Genomic DNA, 18,420 nt, shown 5'->3' on the forward strand with positions numbered 1-18,420 from the left:
CCCACACTGTTTAATTAAGCAAAATGAAGCACCAGATTGACCTTAAGAAGTTAAACGTGTTAATACAAATGGTTAGCCTCTGAGATGCACCATTCCAGAAAGTACTTCAATAAGAAGGGACCTCCTATCGGGCCATGTCTTCATTGCCATGCCACAGATATTGAGGGATTTCTTGCTTGTTTGGTTTCAAGAAGCCAAGCTGTCTCCACTTTCTTCCTGAATAAGAGAGGCACCACAGTGGGAATTTACTATAGCCAATCTGGTTAAAATCTCACCAGTAACTCGAATGATAAGACTCCATTCTGGAGAAGAATGTTAATCCACTGGAAATCTGAGCACCTTCTGGAAATACAGTATTTCCTTCACTCCAGATCTAAAGTACTCAGAAGTCCTGGTCTGGAAACTCAAAGGGAGAATCAGCATAGTCAAGAGAAATTCTGAGGAGGGCTGAACTTCATCTGCTAGCAATAGGGTGGCCAGGGTTTACCCAAAGAGAGATGCTGTGGAGGTGAGCATGAAGAGAACATAAACTACTCCTCAAATCCAAATTGTCTCATCAGATATTCCTGCCTCTAAATGTATCATGAGACTGTAATCATTACTAATGAGAAGGATGTAAAAGATTCCTGGAACTACAACCAAGAAAACTTTGGAGTCTCACAGGGATATCGGGAATGACTTCTCTGAGATGTTGTTCTTGGTGTTAAGTATGGACAAGAAAAGGTACAATCATCAAGCAGAAAAGTTGAAAAAATGTAAGGCTAAGCAGGAGCATATAAAAATAGGTGAATGTTGGGCCCTGGCGCGGTAGCCTTGCAGCTTAAGTCCTCACCTTGAACGCTCTGGATCCCACATGGTCACCGGTTCAAGTCCGGGTTGCCCCGTTTCCCATCTAGCTCCCTCCTTGTGGCCTGAAAAAGCAGTCAAGTTCGGCCCCAACCTTGAGACCTTGCACCTCTATAGGAGACTAGGAAGAAGCTCCTGGATCCTGTGTTCAGATCAGTTCAGCTTTGGCCTTTGCAGCCACTTGGGGAGTGAATCAGTGGATGGAAGATCTTCCTCTCTTGTCTCCTCCCCTCCTCTCTGTATATCTGACTTTCCAATAAATAAATAAATAAATAATAACTTTTTAAAAAAATTGGTGAATATTGAGCACTTGCATATACAATTAAATATATGTTTACATACTTAAGAATTTGACTTCATTATACTAAAAATTTGTATTTTTTTATTACAAATTGAGTAAGTGCAGAGAATTCTCTGTTGTCCAGTGATGTTTTAGGGAGAGAAATCAGAACAATGGAATAACTATTTAAAACTAAAAATAAAAAAAGAAATCCAGGAATCAGAGAAGACATGAAAGCTATTATACTACTGGAAAAATAAATCTTTCATCATCACATATTAGACATATTTTATAAAACTGCTTGACGATTAAAGAACACCTTGTTTCCAGTAAAACACCTTGTCATTTGCAAAGGAAGGAATGTCTGTGCAGCCTCTGACTCTTGACAACAGAAAGTAATAAATGCTATATTGTTGTCCTTCTGTTTCCACAGGAGATTGGTTCTAAGATCCCCACAGATAACAAAATTGGTTCAAGCTCAAGTACTTTAAATATATATATTTACACATATATATGTATATATATTACACATATATATATTTACATATATATTTATTTACATTGTTTACATATATATGTATATATATTACACACATATATATATTTACACACACATATGATACCATATACATATTATATGCCGACATCATCCTCTATACTATAAATCATCTCTGTATTATTTATAATACCTAATACAAAAGCAAACACAATATAAATCGTTGTATGGTTAAGAAAATAATGACCAGAGAAAGTATTTGTGTATGTTCAGTGTAGATACCACTAATGTATGCCTAATCACTTATTGAAGCTGGTGACGTAAGTGCATGGACATCAAATTCACAGATAGACGGGACTAACTATATTCCATTGTTATCTAAATCTAAACCCACTCTCACTTCAGACTCAATGCAAAAAAAAAAAAAAAAAGCAAAGGAAATAAAATCCAAAACCAAATTTAAAACTGTACCATGTCAAGGGAGAATTTAAATAGGAGGAATAAAGATTCAAATTAGAAATTCAATCACATGATTTCCAGATTAGTGTAACTATGGAGAAAACAGTCACCACCAACTCTGCAAAGAAATTAAACAAAAGCTGATAATATTTTTAATAATGAAATTAGAGGAGAGCGAGCAAGTTAATTGTTGATTCTACCTGAAGGAATATGATTATTCTGGAAATTTAGTGAAAAATGTGTATGAAGACTTTATTTAAAAATATATTTACCTCTTTGTTCCTGTGTTACGTGAGGTTTAATCAATGCCAAAGCATTTTGCTCGGGAAAGAAATACTGTATCTCTCTTTCAGCTGTTTCTGGTGAGTTACTTCCATACAACTGGTTGAAAGGCAAACTTCCCATTGCAAACTGCGCACAGAAACTTTGGGAAAGAATTTTAAAACTGTCATAATAGTGTAATAAAGAATCATAATTCTATGTAAGTTACTCAAAATCATCAAGCAATGGAAACCCATTCCAGACCTATGTAATTTTAAAAAAGCAATTGCAAAGTGAGCCTTCTTTTAAGTAGTTAAAGTCATTGAAAAAAGAACATGGAGATTTAAATCATGATAATGGATGATGTTAACAGCTAAGTCTGGGGGTGAGGGGAAAAGAAATTGGTGCTCTGTGTAGTGAAAAAAGCTTAGAATTATAGAATCTTTGTTGTTCAGCCTAGTTACTATATAACATTGAGAAAATATTTAAACACCTTCTGCTTTGTCTCAAATATGAAGATGTTATAAAAGGTGACTTTAAGTATACAATCAGATGATGTATTTGAAAGGTACAGTGCATAACAATCTCAATATTTCTTCCCTAGCTTTCACCGTTGACTATTATCAATAGTAGATAGTATTTGACTTTATCTTAAACATAACAAATTAGAAACTGTGTATCCAGGAAATACTATAATGTAGTCTTAAGATGAAGAGGCACAGCAATTAAAGAAGAGATTTTTTTGGAAAGAGGCAGGAGGAAGGTTGATGGTATTGGACAATCAACATTGTGTTGTATCTGCTTCCTTTTCTATAACCAAATAGGTTATCTCCTATATCAATTTTCCCTGCTTGTTATTTTTACAAATGTCTTTTTTTCTGTCTCTGTCTACCAATGATGTTTCAGTACATGAGATATTGATGTTCATTTCATTTGTTTGTGCTTAACACATCCTGAGCACCCAACTCAACAATATCTACTACAGAGACACTGTCCCTTTTTTCTAAAGATGTGAATCTTTACATCTCTGGAAAGCTGGATTCCTGTCCTCAGCTTCAAGATCCTCTTCTTAGTTCTCTGCTTTCAATGACCATTTAGAGTTCTTTTCTAACTTATCCAGCTAGCCCTGTTCAGTGAGTCGGGCTGAGTTAGTCTCCACAACTCTACTTTGGAGATACTTCTATCCCAAGTCCCTGGGTGCATATGATTTGTCAGCAGTGGGCAGTTTGCCAAAGTGATTAAAACAACCAAAGTCAACATCAGTACTTATTTTGTTCCATAGAGAGCACTGTATCCAGCTCCTCTGTTTATGGATAAACAAGATATTTGGGGGAAAAAAAAAGATCTTGAGGGGTGAGATATGGTGAAGAATGGGATGGAGGCTATAGGGGGTGAGTATGAAGGGTTATGCAAGCGATCATATTTCAGAAAAAGCAATGTAGAATCTAGAAACTAATGCAGAAAGCAGATGAAACTCTGTTGGAAGAGTTATTTCTATAATAATATGCAAGGGCTGGGTAGAGCCAAACAAGCTGAGGAGGCAGAAGTCAAAATAGTAGTCAAGAACTTAGGGGAACTCTCACTATAATGGGCAGAAAGAGGAGTCCCTAGAGAAAATGTCTGGGTACTCACATAAGATTGAATTGTAGTCTATCCGAAAGATGGCATTTCAATTTATACAGAAGTGGTGCTTTATTTGTACTCTACCTTTTGTTTCTATCAGCTACGTGTCAAGTCTGGAGATACTCGAGACACTAACTTCATTCTTTGGAAGAATTGAAGCCCAATAACTAGGACTGAAATGAAACAAAGCCATGGAAAGGATGCTGCCTATGATCCAAGCAAGAGGCCAGGTGTTGAGTTGATCACACTTAGCTACTTCTACAATTCATCAATAAATGAACTCAGCAGCTGTTCTCACCAAATGGCAAGGTAAATATTCAATTAATCATCATAACACTGATGCTCTAATGGTTAATTAGACAACTTGAAGCTGCCATACAACCCTTCTCAAATGGATTCCTTCTAAATGATAGGCCTATTAACTGGCTGTCCACGTCTTAGTTCCCAGACTAGATATCCATCAACATTCTCTTGGAAAATCATGATCATTGCTAAGCTAGTATCCGACTGGATCACTAGTTAAGAACAGTCTGCTGCTTCCCCAGGAAAAGGCTTTCCTGGGAAGATCTCTCAAATTAGAGCTTTGGGTCCTGTATTCCATTATTGAAAAAGAATTGAAATGAATCCCATGAAAAAACTTAGGGACTTAGGGTATGAATCCTACCTGTCTGGAAAGTATTCATTAGCTTTTTCAACTGTTTTTGGACCCAGTAACTGTTGCCAGTATTGCACACCATTTTCTCTCAATAAAACTAGGGCTAGAGATGGACCGCTGTTTAAAAAAAAAATCATTAGTAAAATCTAGCTCATTAGCTAGTAACACACACTATTAAATAGACTAAAATATGGAAAATAAGTCTTCTCTTAGGGGTTTGAGATTACTTTTTGTTGGTATAGTTTTAAGAGTCTTTTTATAGAAGTTTGCAGAGAATAAAGGGCAGTTAGGATCTTTGTTCTTTTCAATTTCATTTTCTAAATAAAATTTGACATTTCACCATCATCTGTAAATAGAGTTAATAAAACATCACAAAATGGTAAGATTTCATAGGTTTAGATGTATGTGTGTTTAAATACCATGGATGTCGGAAATTTTTAAATATTGTTATTCATGGACAAGAATAATTGTTAAAAGACCTAAAGTATTCTATTATTCAACAGTACATCACAACTTCTCAATAGCAACCATTCATACAGAAGACTTAGAAATAAGTAGTAGTTACTCAAATTATCCTAATTTGTTTTCATATTTTATACTTGAAGCCACAATACTGATAATTTAGGTCCCTGCGGCAACATATTAATTCCAGCACTGATGTGCTTAAGTGGCCTGCATCGAGTACAGAAAACTCGTCCCCCAGTGAAAGGTTTCAAAATACACTGTAAAAACTCTGAGAAAATGTCATGACCTATATGCTGGAGCTGAGCCTTTGGCAGCAGATGTTAAAAAAAAAAACTGAAAACAAAGGTGTTTCTTGGGCTTCGTGTCCTTTGTCTTGATCTCCTACCTCAGGAGGCATTTCAGAGGCTCGCAATCAGAAGTTGGAGATGCATCTTCCCTTCCTTGCCTCCAGGGATGCTGCTGATACACTGATCACCAGGTATTATTCTTCTCAGCCACTGGTTCTGTCAAACCCTGACCAGTTCTTTTCTTGGTTTTGAGCCAGATGGGTTTTCAGCAGCAACCATGACTCCCCTTTGGCCTTTGGGAGTCCTTTCATGAATGTGTCCGTGGCTAATGGACTTATTTGTACCATGCTGACTCTGCATCATTGCGTTCAGTGGTCACTTCCTCCCAGGATCCTTTGTGGAGATCTTCAGGTCTTGTCGGATGCTGTTTCCTCAGCATCTTTGCTTTCCTTTTGCCTCTGCTTTTCTTTCAGTTACTCTTGTAGAAACTTGACAGGTTTCCAGCTTTTCCTTTCTTCCCTTTGATGAGTGGTCTGTAGGATTGCACAGCCTAAACTCAAATCAGAGGAGCTGGCAGGCCAGTCCATTCTCTGTTTGCGCGTGGTGCTGTTACACACTCTCTGTCTGTCAGTTGACTCACATGGCCACCAGCAAATTCTTCTGGGCCTTCCCTATGACTCTAGCAACTTCCCAGAGAAACCAAAGAAAAAGAGTGAGGCAGAGTCCAGATTGGGGACAGACAGGCCAAGAACAGACACAGCAGGTGTTGGGGAAATGAACAATATTAAAAGAAGGTATAAAAATTAATCAGCATTGTGCTCTCCTTTTTAGCTTATATGAGGGATAATATGCTGTATTTGTCTCTCTATGATTGGCTTATCTTATTATTTCATGTCCCTTGATTCCACTGATTTTGATCCAAGTGACAGGATTTCATTCTCTTATAGGATTATATAATGTACCATTATATGTACATGTATATTTATTTATCTAGGGAAGATAGAGGAAGGTTAGATAAGGGGCATGGAAAATCAGTTGGAAGAAATCAGTTCTAGTGTTCTGTATCAGGGTACACTGACTGTAATTTATAGTATCCCATTATGTACTTCATGGGAGCTACAAGAGGAGTTTGAAGGTCTGATAATTCCTGATTATCCTGATTTGAAAATCACACATTGTATTAGAGGATACTTAAAAAGTTCTTGGGAAAATAGAATTGAAAGATAAACTTGTTTCAGTGTAAAAATTTATTATTTGAAATCCATATATATGAGGAATATTCAAGTAATTCATAGAAAATGCATAGCATGGAAAACTTATGCAAGGGCTTAATGCATAGTATATATATGTATGTATATAATTATGTATACATATAATTATATATAGAATTGTACTGCACCACAAAAATATGTGCAACTACACCTATGTCAACTAAAAAGCAATTAATAAAATTAAAATTAATAAATTATACTATATTTCCTAAACATGAGTTCTACCTTACCTGGTCATATATTCTGTAAGTTGCTCAAAATATTCTTCATTTTCATATCCCTTGCACAGTGTTTGTGCTTCTTCTTCTGATAATACTATTGACCTTTGCATCAGTATCTTAAAGCCTTCATCTTCAATAATATTCAAAACATCATCTAAATTAAAATTTACATAAGTTTTAAATTGACAAGTTACCGATTATACTCACAGTATTGATTATATAGTATCATAGATAATTAACTCTTTTCATTGTTGTGTGAAATTTAAACGCTTGAGAAAGTTTCTTAGATTTGAATTTAAGGTGAACAATACTTACTCGCATATCAAATCAAATAGTGTTTCCAGTTTTTCTATCCCGTATGAATTACATACAGATGAAAGTATTCAGTAAATATTGGGTGGAAATGCACACTTGTGGGTGTCTGTGTGTAAGCATAGATAGTAATCTAAATAACCACTCAAAACAGACATAGAACTCTTCATATCTTTATATTCAATACTTTGATATTTGTCCCACTATAAGAGAAATGGGTTGATTGGATTCCCCCATCTTTCTCCCTTTCTCTTGCTTGTTTCCCATTATAGAAGTCTGAAAAATCCAAAGTTCCCATCTCATCTTCCCTTATGAATAGCTTGGAAATTTGATACAGATGCAATCAATGGCATCTAAAGGAACAATCATGTGGATGGTTGAGTGGAGGTTACACTTACCTGTGTTTCCTAGGATTAAAGTGTATTTCAGTGCTTTTAAAAATCATTAGAAAAGCAAATTTTAAAAGTGTCACAAGTAGACTAGTAGATTTGCATGAATAAAATTTACATTCAATAGATACACTAAGGCAAAATGTTAAATATACTAAAAATAGGATCAAGACCCTGAAATATAGAAAAAAACTTGTTCAAAATAAGGAGAAACAAACTAAATCCTGAATAGTAGGACTTGACCAGCAAATTCTAAGATGAAAATGATTTCATATGTATTTAACCAAAATATTTCATTTTCTGGAGCTGCCGTTGTGGTGTAGCTGATAAAACTGTCACCTGTGGAAACCAGATACCAACTCCCTGCTACTTTGCACTCTGAGATGCAGTTATTGTGGTCCAAGTGCCTTTGTCCCTTCCTCACATGTGGTGGATGTAGATGGAGTTCCCACTTCTCAGCTTTGGCCTAGCCTGGTCCAGGTCGTTGTGTATTGTGGGCATTTAAGAAAGAAATCAGCAAATGATAGCATCTCTATGTGCACACACATGTATGTGTCTACCCACAGATTCAAAAATATAATAATAATAATAATCTTATTCTGCTTTATTCCATGGGAGAAGTTAAGAAGGACTAGTACTAAAAGTACCAAGTAGTTTTGTAGTATTTGTATATATATATATATATATATATATACACACAAAATATATGCATATATTTAATTTTAATATTCCAAATTTTACAACTGAAGAATTGGATTTGGTAAAGTGTCTTGACCAAGCCACCTTATTAATTCAAGTTGACACAAGCATTGGCTTATGATCTTTCAAATGTGAAAGCTTGCAATTTGTGTTATGTAATACTTCCTGAAATATTGAAATCTATTTGAACAAGCACACAGATTAGAAAATGCCTTATAAACAATTAAAAATGTTTTACTCATTATTATTGAGAAAGTAGTAAGTTGAATTTCTTAGTGAAGGTGCTTTTTCATCAATATTAAATTGTAAAATAATTTATTTTAGCATAAGTATAATGAGATTCATTCAAATTTCATCTACAAATGATTTAAATAATTTATGCTTTATTTCCTACCTTTTCTTTCTTCAAAGAGATTTGGTAGAAGTAATGCCAGAACTTTTTCTAGTTTCTTGCTTTTCATTATTTTAAAATCAGGAAAGAAAATATCAATTAACTGAGTATCATTGTATACATTCCTTTCAACATCACAAAACTGAGCCATGTTCTGTTTTTCCAGAAGTTCTTGTAAACTGTTGAAATCCAAAATGTAATTTCAGATTATTAGAGAGCAAAGTTTAATAACCATGTCAGCAAACTAAAACTAATATATTCAAAAAATTACTTTGAGTTTAGTAAAAGTGAATTTTCTGTAAAGGTAAATTTTAACTTCAGATAATATCTGAGAATATTTAATTCAACTTTTTGAAACCATTCCAAATGTAATTGTATGTTATTGTCTATCTTTATCTCTAATACATATGTGTATATACAAATTCAGTTATATGCTATTATATATCTTCATATTTAGTACATATATAGATACATACATACATGTACTTTTTTTTCTTTCCTCAACCTACCATTTTCCAGATAGTTTCTTTTTTCTCTTGTTCTTTATCTTTGAACCAAGAATTATTTAGCAATACATTTCACATTCTCAAATTAACAATTTTAATCACCTTTTTAAGTGTATATCTTCTTTCTTTGGAATTTCCATTTAATTTTTTAAAATTTAAGTTTATTTATATAAAGAGAACAAATTTCGTGTATTCATACATACAGTTTTAAAAACAGCATGATATTCCCTACCCCACCCTCCCTCCCTCACTCCCATACTTGCTTCTCCTTCCTTTTTAATTTTTCAAATAATATACTTTGCTTTGTTTAAGTATTTATTTTTTATTGCAAAGTCAGATTTACAGAGCAGAGACAGAGAGAAAGAGCTTCCATCTGCTGGTTCACTCTCCAAGTAGCCACAATGGCTGGAGCTGAGCCAATACGAAGCCAGGAGCCAGGAGCTTCTTTCAAGTCTCCGACACGGGTGCAGGGTCCCAAGGCCCTGGGCCGTCCTCACTGCTTTCCCAGCCCACAGAGAGGGAGCTAGAAGGGAAGTGGAGCAGCCAGGATACAAAATGGAGCCCATATAGAATCTCAGATCATGCAAAGAAAGGACTTTAGGCAATAGGCTACTGCATTAGACTCCCAATAATGTACTTTGAATTTACCTTATAATCACATGATAATCTGCCACTAAACAAAGAATTCAACAAGTAGTAAGTAGAACAACCACTGTCCCTCAGGAGTATATACAAGAGCTATACATGGTAATCAATCTCAGAATGTCAGTTTTGCTGATACACATTACGTTTTTCATATGTTTTATATTTTAGTTACCACAAATAGAGAAAGCATATGATTTTTGTCTTTAAGGGACTGGTTTATTTCATTAAAGCAAAATAGTCTGCAATGGCATCCATTTTGTTGCAAAGAACAGGATTTCATTCTTTTTATGGCAGAATAATATTCCATTGTGGATACAAACCACATTTTTTTTCTCTAGTTGACAAACATCTGGGCTGATTCGGACATGTTGTGACTTGAGCTGCTATAAATGTGTGAGTGCAGATAGAGACTTGGTATGCTGATTTCATTTCCTTTGGGTAAATTCCTAGGAATGGGAAACTGGCTCATATCAGTAGATCTAGATAGTAGGAATGGGATGCTAGGTAATAAAGTAGAAAATGGATTGGGGCGGGCACCGTGACGCACTCAATTGGCTAACCTCCACCTGCAAGCACCAGCAGCCCATATGGACACCAGTTCTTGTCCCAGCTATGCATATCCATTTGTCTGCTGGGAAAGCAATCGAGGATGGTCAGAGACTGCCTGCATCAGCATGGAGAAGAAACAGAGAGAGAGAGAGCAAGCGAGAAAAGAAAGAGAACGGTTCAAACATTCTGGTAAAAAATATGCTATCCTGTTTTTAACTAAAAGGCAAGACATTGGTTATAACCAGCAGGTCTACACCTATTCAAGAAAAGCTATGGCAATTCCACATAAGTCTTTACAGTTCATTAATAAGATAAATGAAAATCCAACCAGAAAATGCAATAAACACGAGTTGTCCACTAGAGGGAGACACACTCCGAGGAGCCCAGGACTCTAATCTCAATGGAAATTTTTATTCACCCAACTCTCAGGCACAGCCCAGGTGACTTTTGTGAAAAACTGGATTCTGTGAGTCTTGCAAGGAATATATGACAGCAGGTAAAGCAAAAATTATGCAAATTTTTTGCTTTAAAGTATTGAAAATTTCAGACACAATTATGCAATCAGGAACTTATAACCACCAAATACCTTAAGTTTAAGAGTAAATTTGATATAGGTAGGGCACAGAGAAGGTGGAAGTGGGGTGTGGGGAGGTGTGAGAGCAGACTGGGCCCTTCAAGAATGTCAAAAAATAAAATCATAAGTTATTTTGGTGTAATAATTTTGAAATTGTGCAAATGAGAAAATTTCCCCCAAAAATGTACATTATGAACAAACTATGCACGAATTTCAAAGTTTTCTTGGCACCAAAATAGCATTCCCTTTTTAATTGTATTTTGCTGTGAACTTGTTGAAGTACCTTCACACGTTATAGTTTAGGTTGACTAGAAAAACTAATCTACAGTTTCAACATAAAAACATAAGGATCAGTGTGATAGCCTAGTGGCTGAATCCTCACCTCGCATCCACAAGGATACCACATGAGCACCAGTTTGTGCCCTGGCTGCTCCACTTCCCATCCAAGTCCCTGCTTGTGGTCTGGGAAAGCAGTGGAGGATGGTCCAAAGCCTTAGGACCCTGCACGCACCAACATGGGAGACCCAGAAGAAGCTCCTGGCTCCTGGCTTCAGATCGGCTGAGGCCACTTAGGGAGTGAATCAACAGATGGAAGATTTTTCTCTCTGTCTCTACTTTGCTCCATAAATCTGATTTTCCAATAAATAAATCTTTAAATATATATATATATGACATTCGGCTTTGAGATATTCAGACATTGCACTGTAACACCTACTTTATGACAAAATCCCTACTCCTGAGCTACCTGTTCCGCGTCCCCTTTGTAGCTCCAGCTATGGACTTATCTTCAGCTTCTGGTGGCCCTTCAGCCAAGTCTTTAGATTCAGCCTCAAGCTGAGACTCACTTTCTTCCCAGGAAACTGCTGGTTCATTTCTTTGAGACAAAACTAGAACCCAGCTTACGCCACTTGTCATGAAAGAGACAAACTCTTCAAAGTCAGGCTGCAACACAGAATGATCAGATATGAATACCGAGAAAGGCACCGGGAACTGTTAGTTGATTACATTTACTCCTTTGCTTTTCTAGAATGAAAACCTAGAGCTTACAGGAGTTATGGTGTATGAATAGATGGTGGCATTGTTGCTTTTTAATTTTCTTACCTGATCTTCCATCTGTCTGTAAAAGTTTCTAACTTGTTGGCTGGTGAGCAGCATCTTTTCCTGTGCTTCTATGGCAAATCCTGCATTGGCAATCTTCCATTACAGAGCAGGATCAGATCCAGATGTTTCATGGGATCACATGTAAAACAAGATAAGGATGTTTGCATCCTGGGCTTAAGGAACCAAATAACTTTTTATCTTATTACACGCTAAGACCTCAGGCAGCACAAACACATTTTCCTCAGTACTTGGATTTTCAAGACTTGAAACAGAGACCCCAAAGTGTTCCTACTAGAGTGAATTGCCTCAAAATGTGGAAAAAACCTGAATGACAATTAAAAGGCAGCACTCATTTCTGAATTATTGACAATACTCTTGCACATGCTTCTAGATCTTTTTTTTTTTTTTAAAAAAATACTACATTAACTTTCTCCTTTTTTGGACTTGATTTGAAAAGCCTACACCCCAGAGTCTATGAGGCAAGATGCAATTTAAAATTCAATCGAGATTTATTTATTTTAATGGAAATTTGACGCCAAAATTTATTTTGCATGCCACTCAAGTGTAACAAAATGTAGGGAAGAGAAATTTTCATACAAGTAGTAGAAATATGCAATCATATAAAAGTAGAAACTGGGCTCAAGGAAACTGAATAATTGCCCTATTTAACACCAATCAAGTGCACGTCATTTCATCCGGGGATAGCCAGTGCCACATACATTGGGCTTCTGTTATGAAAAACAAACCTCAATCTATTCCATGGTCTTATAACATTACAGAGTACTGCTTCCGTCTCAGTGATCCTTTGCTAATGCATATTTCAATATGAACAGCTCTATCTCTGAAACTAAACTAACTCTAAATTCTGGAACTCTAAATCACATCTCTGTCATGCAGTGCCTAGTAAGAGAAAATGAATTCCAAGCAACATTTCTATCTGATAATTTCTTCACTGTCGCTTTAAAAACACCTGGTAGGGGTTTTGTTTGTTTGTTTGTTTGTTGTTTTTTCAATTTGAAGCATTTCTTATTTTTCTGTTCTACTGTATAGCAGCATTTTACTGCAGTCTAGAGAAATGAGAAAGTCAGTACTATCAACTATAGCTCTGAAGCATTACTTACTTATGTCAGAACATCCAAAAGTTAACATGAGCTGGTGAATAGTAGTATTGCTTTCAACTAGAAGAATTATGTGATTTTGAAAACTTTCAGCATTGGAGGCTATGAACACATACCATCATTAAGTAAGCTATTGTATGTGACATTATTTTGATAGGTTTTATAAAATATAAGCAATATCTCACGGAATGGGGTATAGCCTGGTATAATCTTCCAGCTAATAAATCAATGTCTGGGAAAAAGAGCTATACTTATAGTGATATTGGTTAAATCAACATGCAAACAGGAGAGACAGGATATGTGCGATGATTTATGCACTGTATGTTGTAATGTAGTTGGATTGATAGTGGTGTTACTACAGCTAAGGAACAAAGGTGTGCTGGGATGTTCACCAAGAGCCATCCAAGCTCCTCCACAGTCCCCTCTCCTATGTCACGTGATTCTCTGTGTTGGCCAGGCATCAGTCTCTCAAATTTCAGTAAAAAATTGTTATTTCAGCATCAGGTTTTTGTAACAGGGTTAGCAAAAAACCTAGCTTATCAACAACAATCTGCACATCAACTCTTTTTATAATAGACCATATTAGTGCAGAGTCATACTGATTCATTTACATACTGTTATTGCTACTGCTTTGACTGTGAAATCAGAGAGAAGCGCAGTCATGCATGGCTTATCAACAGTGTTCTGGGAAGCACCTCATTAGGTGATTCCATCCTCATGCTCAAAGAAAGCTAGATGCTATAGATCTATATTTCATGTAAGCTCAATGTAATCAAGAGCAACTGTATATACAAGATGACACACAGCTAATAAGTACAAGGGGTAGAGTCTTACAGCATAGTCAATACATAGACCAGCGACATGATCATTTATTGTCTTTGTCAAGTACTCTATATTGTATAGACATGTATGATTGCATGTGATCAGATATGCAGTAGATTTGTTTCCACAAGCACATGGGTAATGTATTGTGCTAAGACATTAGGGTGATTACCATGTTACTGGGCAACAGGAAATTTTTAGCATCATTGAAACTGTCTTCATAAATACAATTAATGATTGACTGAAATGCTGTTTTACAGTACATGGCTATAGTTGTCAGAGACCTTGCCCAGAGAAAACTTAACAGTAGTTATTATTATTTGACTTCCACAAGAAATGCTTGCTCATCTCTGAATTAGGATATAGCTTTCCTTCACAAAAAGCTTAATTTTTGTCTTTAAAACATTAAATATTTCCTTAAGCTATCATGAAAAAGGGATTATATGTTTGAAATACGCAGGAAATAAGTTAATATGAGTTTTTAGCAAGATTGCATTGCTAATAATTAAATTAAAAACTACAGTTTCATATAAGAACTATCAGTTCTATAATTTATATAGAGTTCTGGCACATCGAGGTTGTTTAAAGAATGGTACATGAGTAGACAGAGCCCAAGTGAAGACATGAAATGCTCAAAGTCTTTAGAAATTCATAATGTTCAGTTTTGCTCTAAAATTGATTCAAGTTGACAATCAAGGAGTTGTGCTTTTTGCAGTTAGTTTGAATTGTTGTTGGGAAATAGTACTCACTGTGTCCTTAATTTCTAAAGCTTTTCTAACCATAGCATCAGGTTTGATAATAACAATTGTGTATTGGTTCTCTAGGGAAAGAATACAAGATTTAATGTTTTGGCACAAAATCTAAATAATGAAGGGCATTGCTATTTTGCATATACATCTTTAACATTCAGTAAATTTTTGTCTACTAGTAGTTTTGTATTTTAATAAGGTATTCCAACTCTCAAAAACTTCCTACTTAGAATCAAAGTGCAGTTCCTATAGCTGCATTTCAAGAAAAGCATTCACAATAAACAAAGATATGTTCAGCAGGCAAGGCACTGGAGAGTGGAATGAAATTCACATGCATTAAAATCATATCCGTGATCCCATCCAACTTAATATTGCCTTTCTATTTGTACATTATGCAGTTAAGTAATACAGATGAACTGACACAAATCTATCTACTTTTTTATCATGAGTTGTTGGTGCCAGATAGCTCACTGAGTATGGCTATTGACTTCACTCTCTCCAGAAATAGAATACACACACACATGCACACACACACCACGTGCAAACACCCAAAGAAAATCCAGTGAGGGCATGAGATGGTTAAAAATAAAAAGAAGCCCAAGGTCATTGTCATGAAGGAAGATGTCATTCTGACACATTTGGCATATGATGAAAGGTGAAATAGGAAGCTGTTGTCAACTTTACTTGCAGGACACCATAATATATGGTTCTGGATAAACTATGAGACTCGGGATTCAGAGACCAGGGGTATAAGGTGAAGCGAGCAGAAGAGCGTGCCTTTGGGTCAGCAAGTCATGCAAGACAGGAATCATTCATCTGAGCAACCCCTCGTGGATGAATGTTGATGGTATCTACTTTTTGTTGCTTCAAGTGAGTTGTAATTAACACCCATGTTGAAAACAAATCCTTGCCATTCCTTTAAAGCAAATTGACTTACCAGTCATTGCAGCAGGGGCTTGCCCATCCTCTTCTGAGTCTATTAGAGCAATTTCATGATACTATGAAGGAGAATTGCAAGGGAAACATAGTTAGGTTTTGACATGACAGTGAAAGAGTATTTGCAAACTTAGTTTCTTGTGATTATTTATAAGTTAAGACTTAGAGGGTAAAGTGGAAAGTTGCCCGGTTTTATCTAACACTCCTAAATTTTCCACAGGATTCCAATGAGGAATATTTAAATGGAGAGAATAGGAAGCACTCACAAATAATGTATTTTAAAATATGAAAAGGATAAAATAAAATCTTTAATACACAAGAAAAGCTTAAGGGTTTAAAAAATTAAATCAGCTGTAAATACGTGAGCACCATGTTAAAGATCAAAGGAGCATTGACAAGCCTCAAGATCTATTCTTGGCTGTTATCTTGATAAATTTGGAACCAGATTTCTCCTTATTTACAATATCATGTTCAGTGTCAATATCCTATAAAAGAATAAAATTCTAGGAAAGGCAAGTGCTCTTGACTTCTCAGGATTTCCTGAATCTTTCTGTGAGCCCGTGAATGATCTGAAAAGTTTCCTTTTTAAGTAAACATGTATACACATGAATATGTTTGGTAAAAGAATGCATAGTTTCAGATTCTCCTGTGGTATAAGGATGCAAACGTATTTTCCATTTTTGGAACAAGAAGGAATAGTTTCAGATTCTCCAACAGCATAATCTAAAAAGTTAGCATTTTTTTTTTTTTGGCAAGAGAATGCGTAAGTTCAGAATTTTCAGTGGAGTAAAGACACAAAAATGTTGGGACATCACCACCCCTGAAAGCATTCACCTCTATAACGACAGCCTGCTTGTGTTTGTTAGACTTGGGCCAGCTACTAGGGCAAGCACTGACCACATGAGCCTAACTTAAGCACTGGAAATGAAGGTAGCCCAAATAAAGATGGGATATTTGCATAAAATACATAGGGGATGCCGGCATTGCAGATGGAGTTTTTGCTTGCTATGCCACAAAGCTGGTCCTTGACGTCATTATTTTTAATACTCTAGATAACAAAGTGATAAACTTCCCTTTTTATTTTTGCCTTATTTCCCTAGAGTAAGCTAATGATGAGTGATTTTCAAGGATTTAATTCAAGAATTTAATTGTCAATCTTCCAAGACAGGTTGTACCTTTAGACATCTAGACAGTTACAAAGTTAGGAAAATGTTTTAGGGAAACAATGAAAAGATAATTTAGTTTAATATGTAGAGAAGTTGCTAATCCAAAGTATTACCTGAGGACGAGGCATTTCACCTGCTGCAATTTTTCTCTCATCATTGATCAAGTTAATTATTTTTTTACTAACAAGTGGTGCATTTGCACCTTGAATTTTTGCAATAATTTTTCCGTTCTGAAAGTGAAAAGGAAAACACGAAGGATGTTTTCATTCTCAGAATAATTCATGAACTGGCACTCAATCTGTACAAACTCACCTATTCTTGGTACACATCAATCCGTTTTTAAAGCTTAATGCAGTTAATGATGTGAAGGTGGCATTGATGTGATTAACATGGCTCTTTGAACTTGCCACTAAAAATGTCCATCTTCCCACAAAGTCATGGCAGCATCATCCTTCAGCAGCTGCAGAAGGCAAGTCGCTGCCCTGCCAGAGTACCCCCTGGCAATCCCTCTGGAACCTTCTCTGCTTTCAATGGGAAAGATCGTGGCTTTGTCTCCTAACATTACCCTCCCTAGTTACTACAGAGATGTGTCTCTTTTTTTGTCCATTTCCAATCCATATTTACTAATTATCGTTTATTTGCACTGTACCAAAGAGACATAATGATAATTGGAACCTGACCCAATTAAATTACAAAAAAATAATTCTACAAAAATAACACATGGTGCCTAGCAACCATGAGAGGTGCCAACTTACCCTGAAACCCAAGTCCTAACACCTTACTGGTGATATCAGAATGTACATTATCAACACAACCAATGGGCAGCCTGCTGTTACCAGTATGAGATAGGACTTGGGACTGGGGTAAGATTTTGAGCCACAAAATGAGTAGAGCTGATTTGAAGCTCAGTAAAAGAGAAGTGAAATGGAAGAGAAGGAGACTTAAGAAGCAACAAAGTTATTGAAAATGTGAGGTGAAAGAAGGACACACCAATTCTTTGTGTCTCCGAGAAATACAGTGTGAGAAAACAGTCACAACTTCTGGGCTGCTGGCTAGGAGCCAGATCAAGTTGAGGAAGGGGAGGAGAAGCTCAGAATACAGTCCGACACTTAAAGAGTTTGCTGTTTTGATTCCAGATGTTACACAATGAAACTCTGGGAGATAAGGAGCACTGGGGGAATAGGTCAGGAAAAGAAGTGTGTGGCCGGGAAGAACTATGGGTTTCTTCTTCAGGAATTAATTTTAGGAATTGGAGATCAGGGCTTGAGTCCTTTGGCTGAGTCTGACTCTAAAGGCAGGGTGACAGCAATCCCAGAGTTCAAGACTCTATGTGTAGTGCACCTGTTCAGTCTTTCCCCCTTCATCCCTGGCTCCCTGATACCCGCTGCCAGGATTTCCTCCCTGTTCCATCAATAGATCAGACCCATTTCTGCCACTGTGTGGGCTCACATCCTAGTTCCTTAAACCACTGCTAAGCCAGAGGTCAGTAAACTGTCACTTTATAGAGATGGCATTTCCATGATGCTGAAAACAGCTACTGTCTGATTCGTTACAGAAAATGTTGTCTGAACGAGGAGGAAACAAGGAGGAAGTGTAAAT

At 36.2% G+C, this 18,420-nt stretch overlaps 1 protein-coding gene across 2 annotated transcripts in view; it reads right to left on the reverse strand.

Moving 5' to 3' along the window:
* NME8 (NME/NM23 family member 8) overlaps positions 1-18,420 on the reverse strand; it is a 56,126-nt gene that overhangs the window by 7,235 nt on the left and 30,471 nt on the right. For both annotated transcript variants that reach the window (XM_040964666.1, XM_040964667.1), the window contains 9 exons: positions 16,935-17,051; positions 15,657-15,717; positions 14,720-14,790; positions 12,031-12,123; positions 11,675-11,871; positions 8,659-8,834; positions 6,874-7,018; positions 4,630-4,737; positions 2,354-2,505 (listed from right to left, as the gene is read on the reverse strand). In XM_040964666.1, coding sequence (XP_040820600.1) covers positions 2,354-2,505; positions 4,630-4,737; positions 6,874-7,018; positions 8,659-8,834; positions 11,675-11,871; positions 12,031-12,123; positions 14,720-14,790; positions 15,657-15,717; positions 16,935-17,051 — 1,120 coding nt within the window. The remainder of the gene's footprint in view (positions 1-2,353; positions 2,506-4,629; positions 4,738-6,873; positions 7,019-8,658; positions 8,835-11,674; positions 11,872-12,030; positions 12,124-14,719; positions 14,791-15,656; positions 15,718-16,934; positions 17,052-18,420) is intronic.

Source organism: Ochotona curzoniae, unplaced genomic scaffold (assembly GCF_017591425.1).
Source record: "Ochotona curzoniae isolate NIBS_2020 unplaced genomic scaffold, NIBS_Ocur_1.0 scaffold_3835, whole genome shotgun sequence".
In the NCBI taxonomy this organism is placed as follows: Eukaryota; Metazoa; Chordata; class Mammalia; order Lagomorpha; family Ochotonidae; genus Ochotona; species Ochotona curzoniae.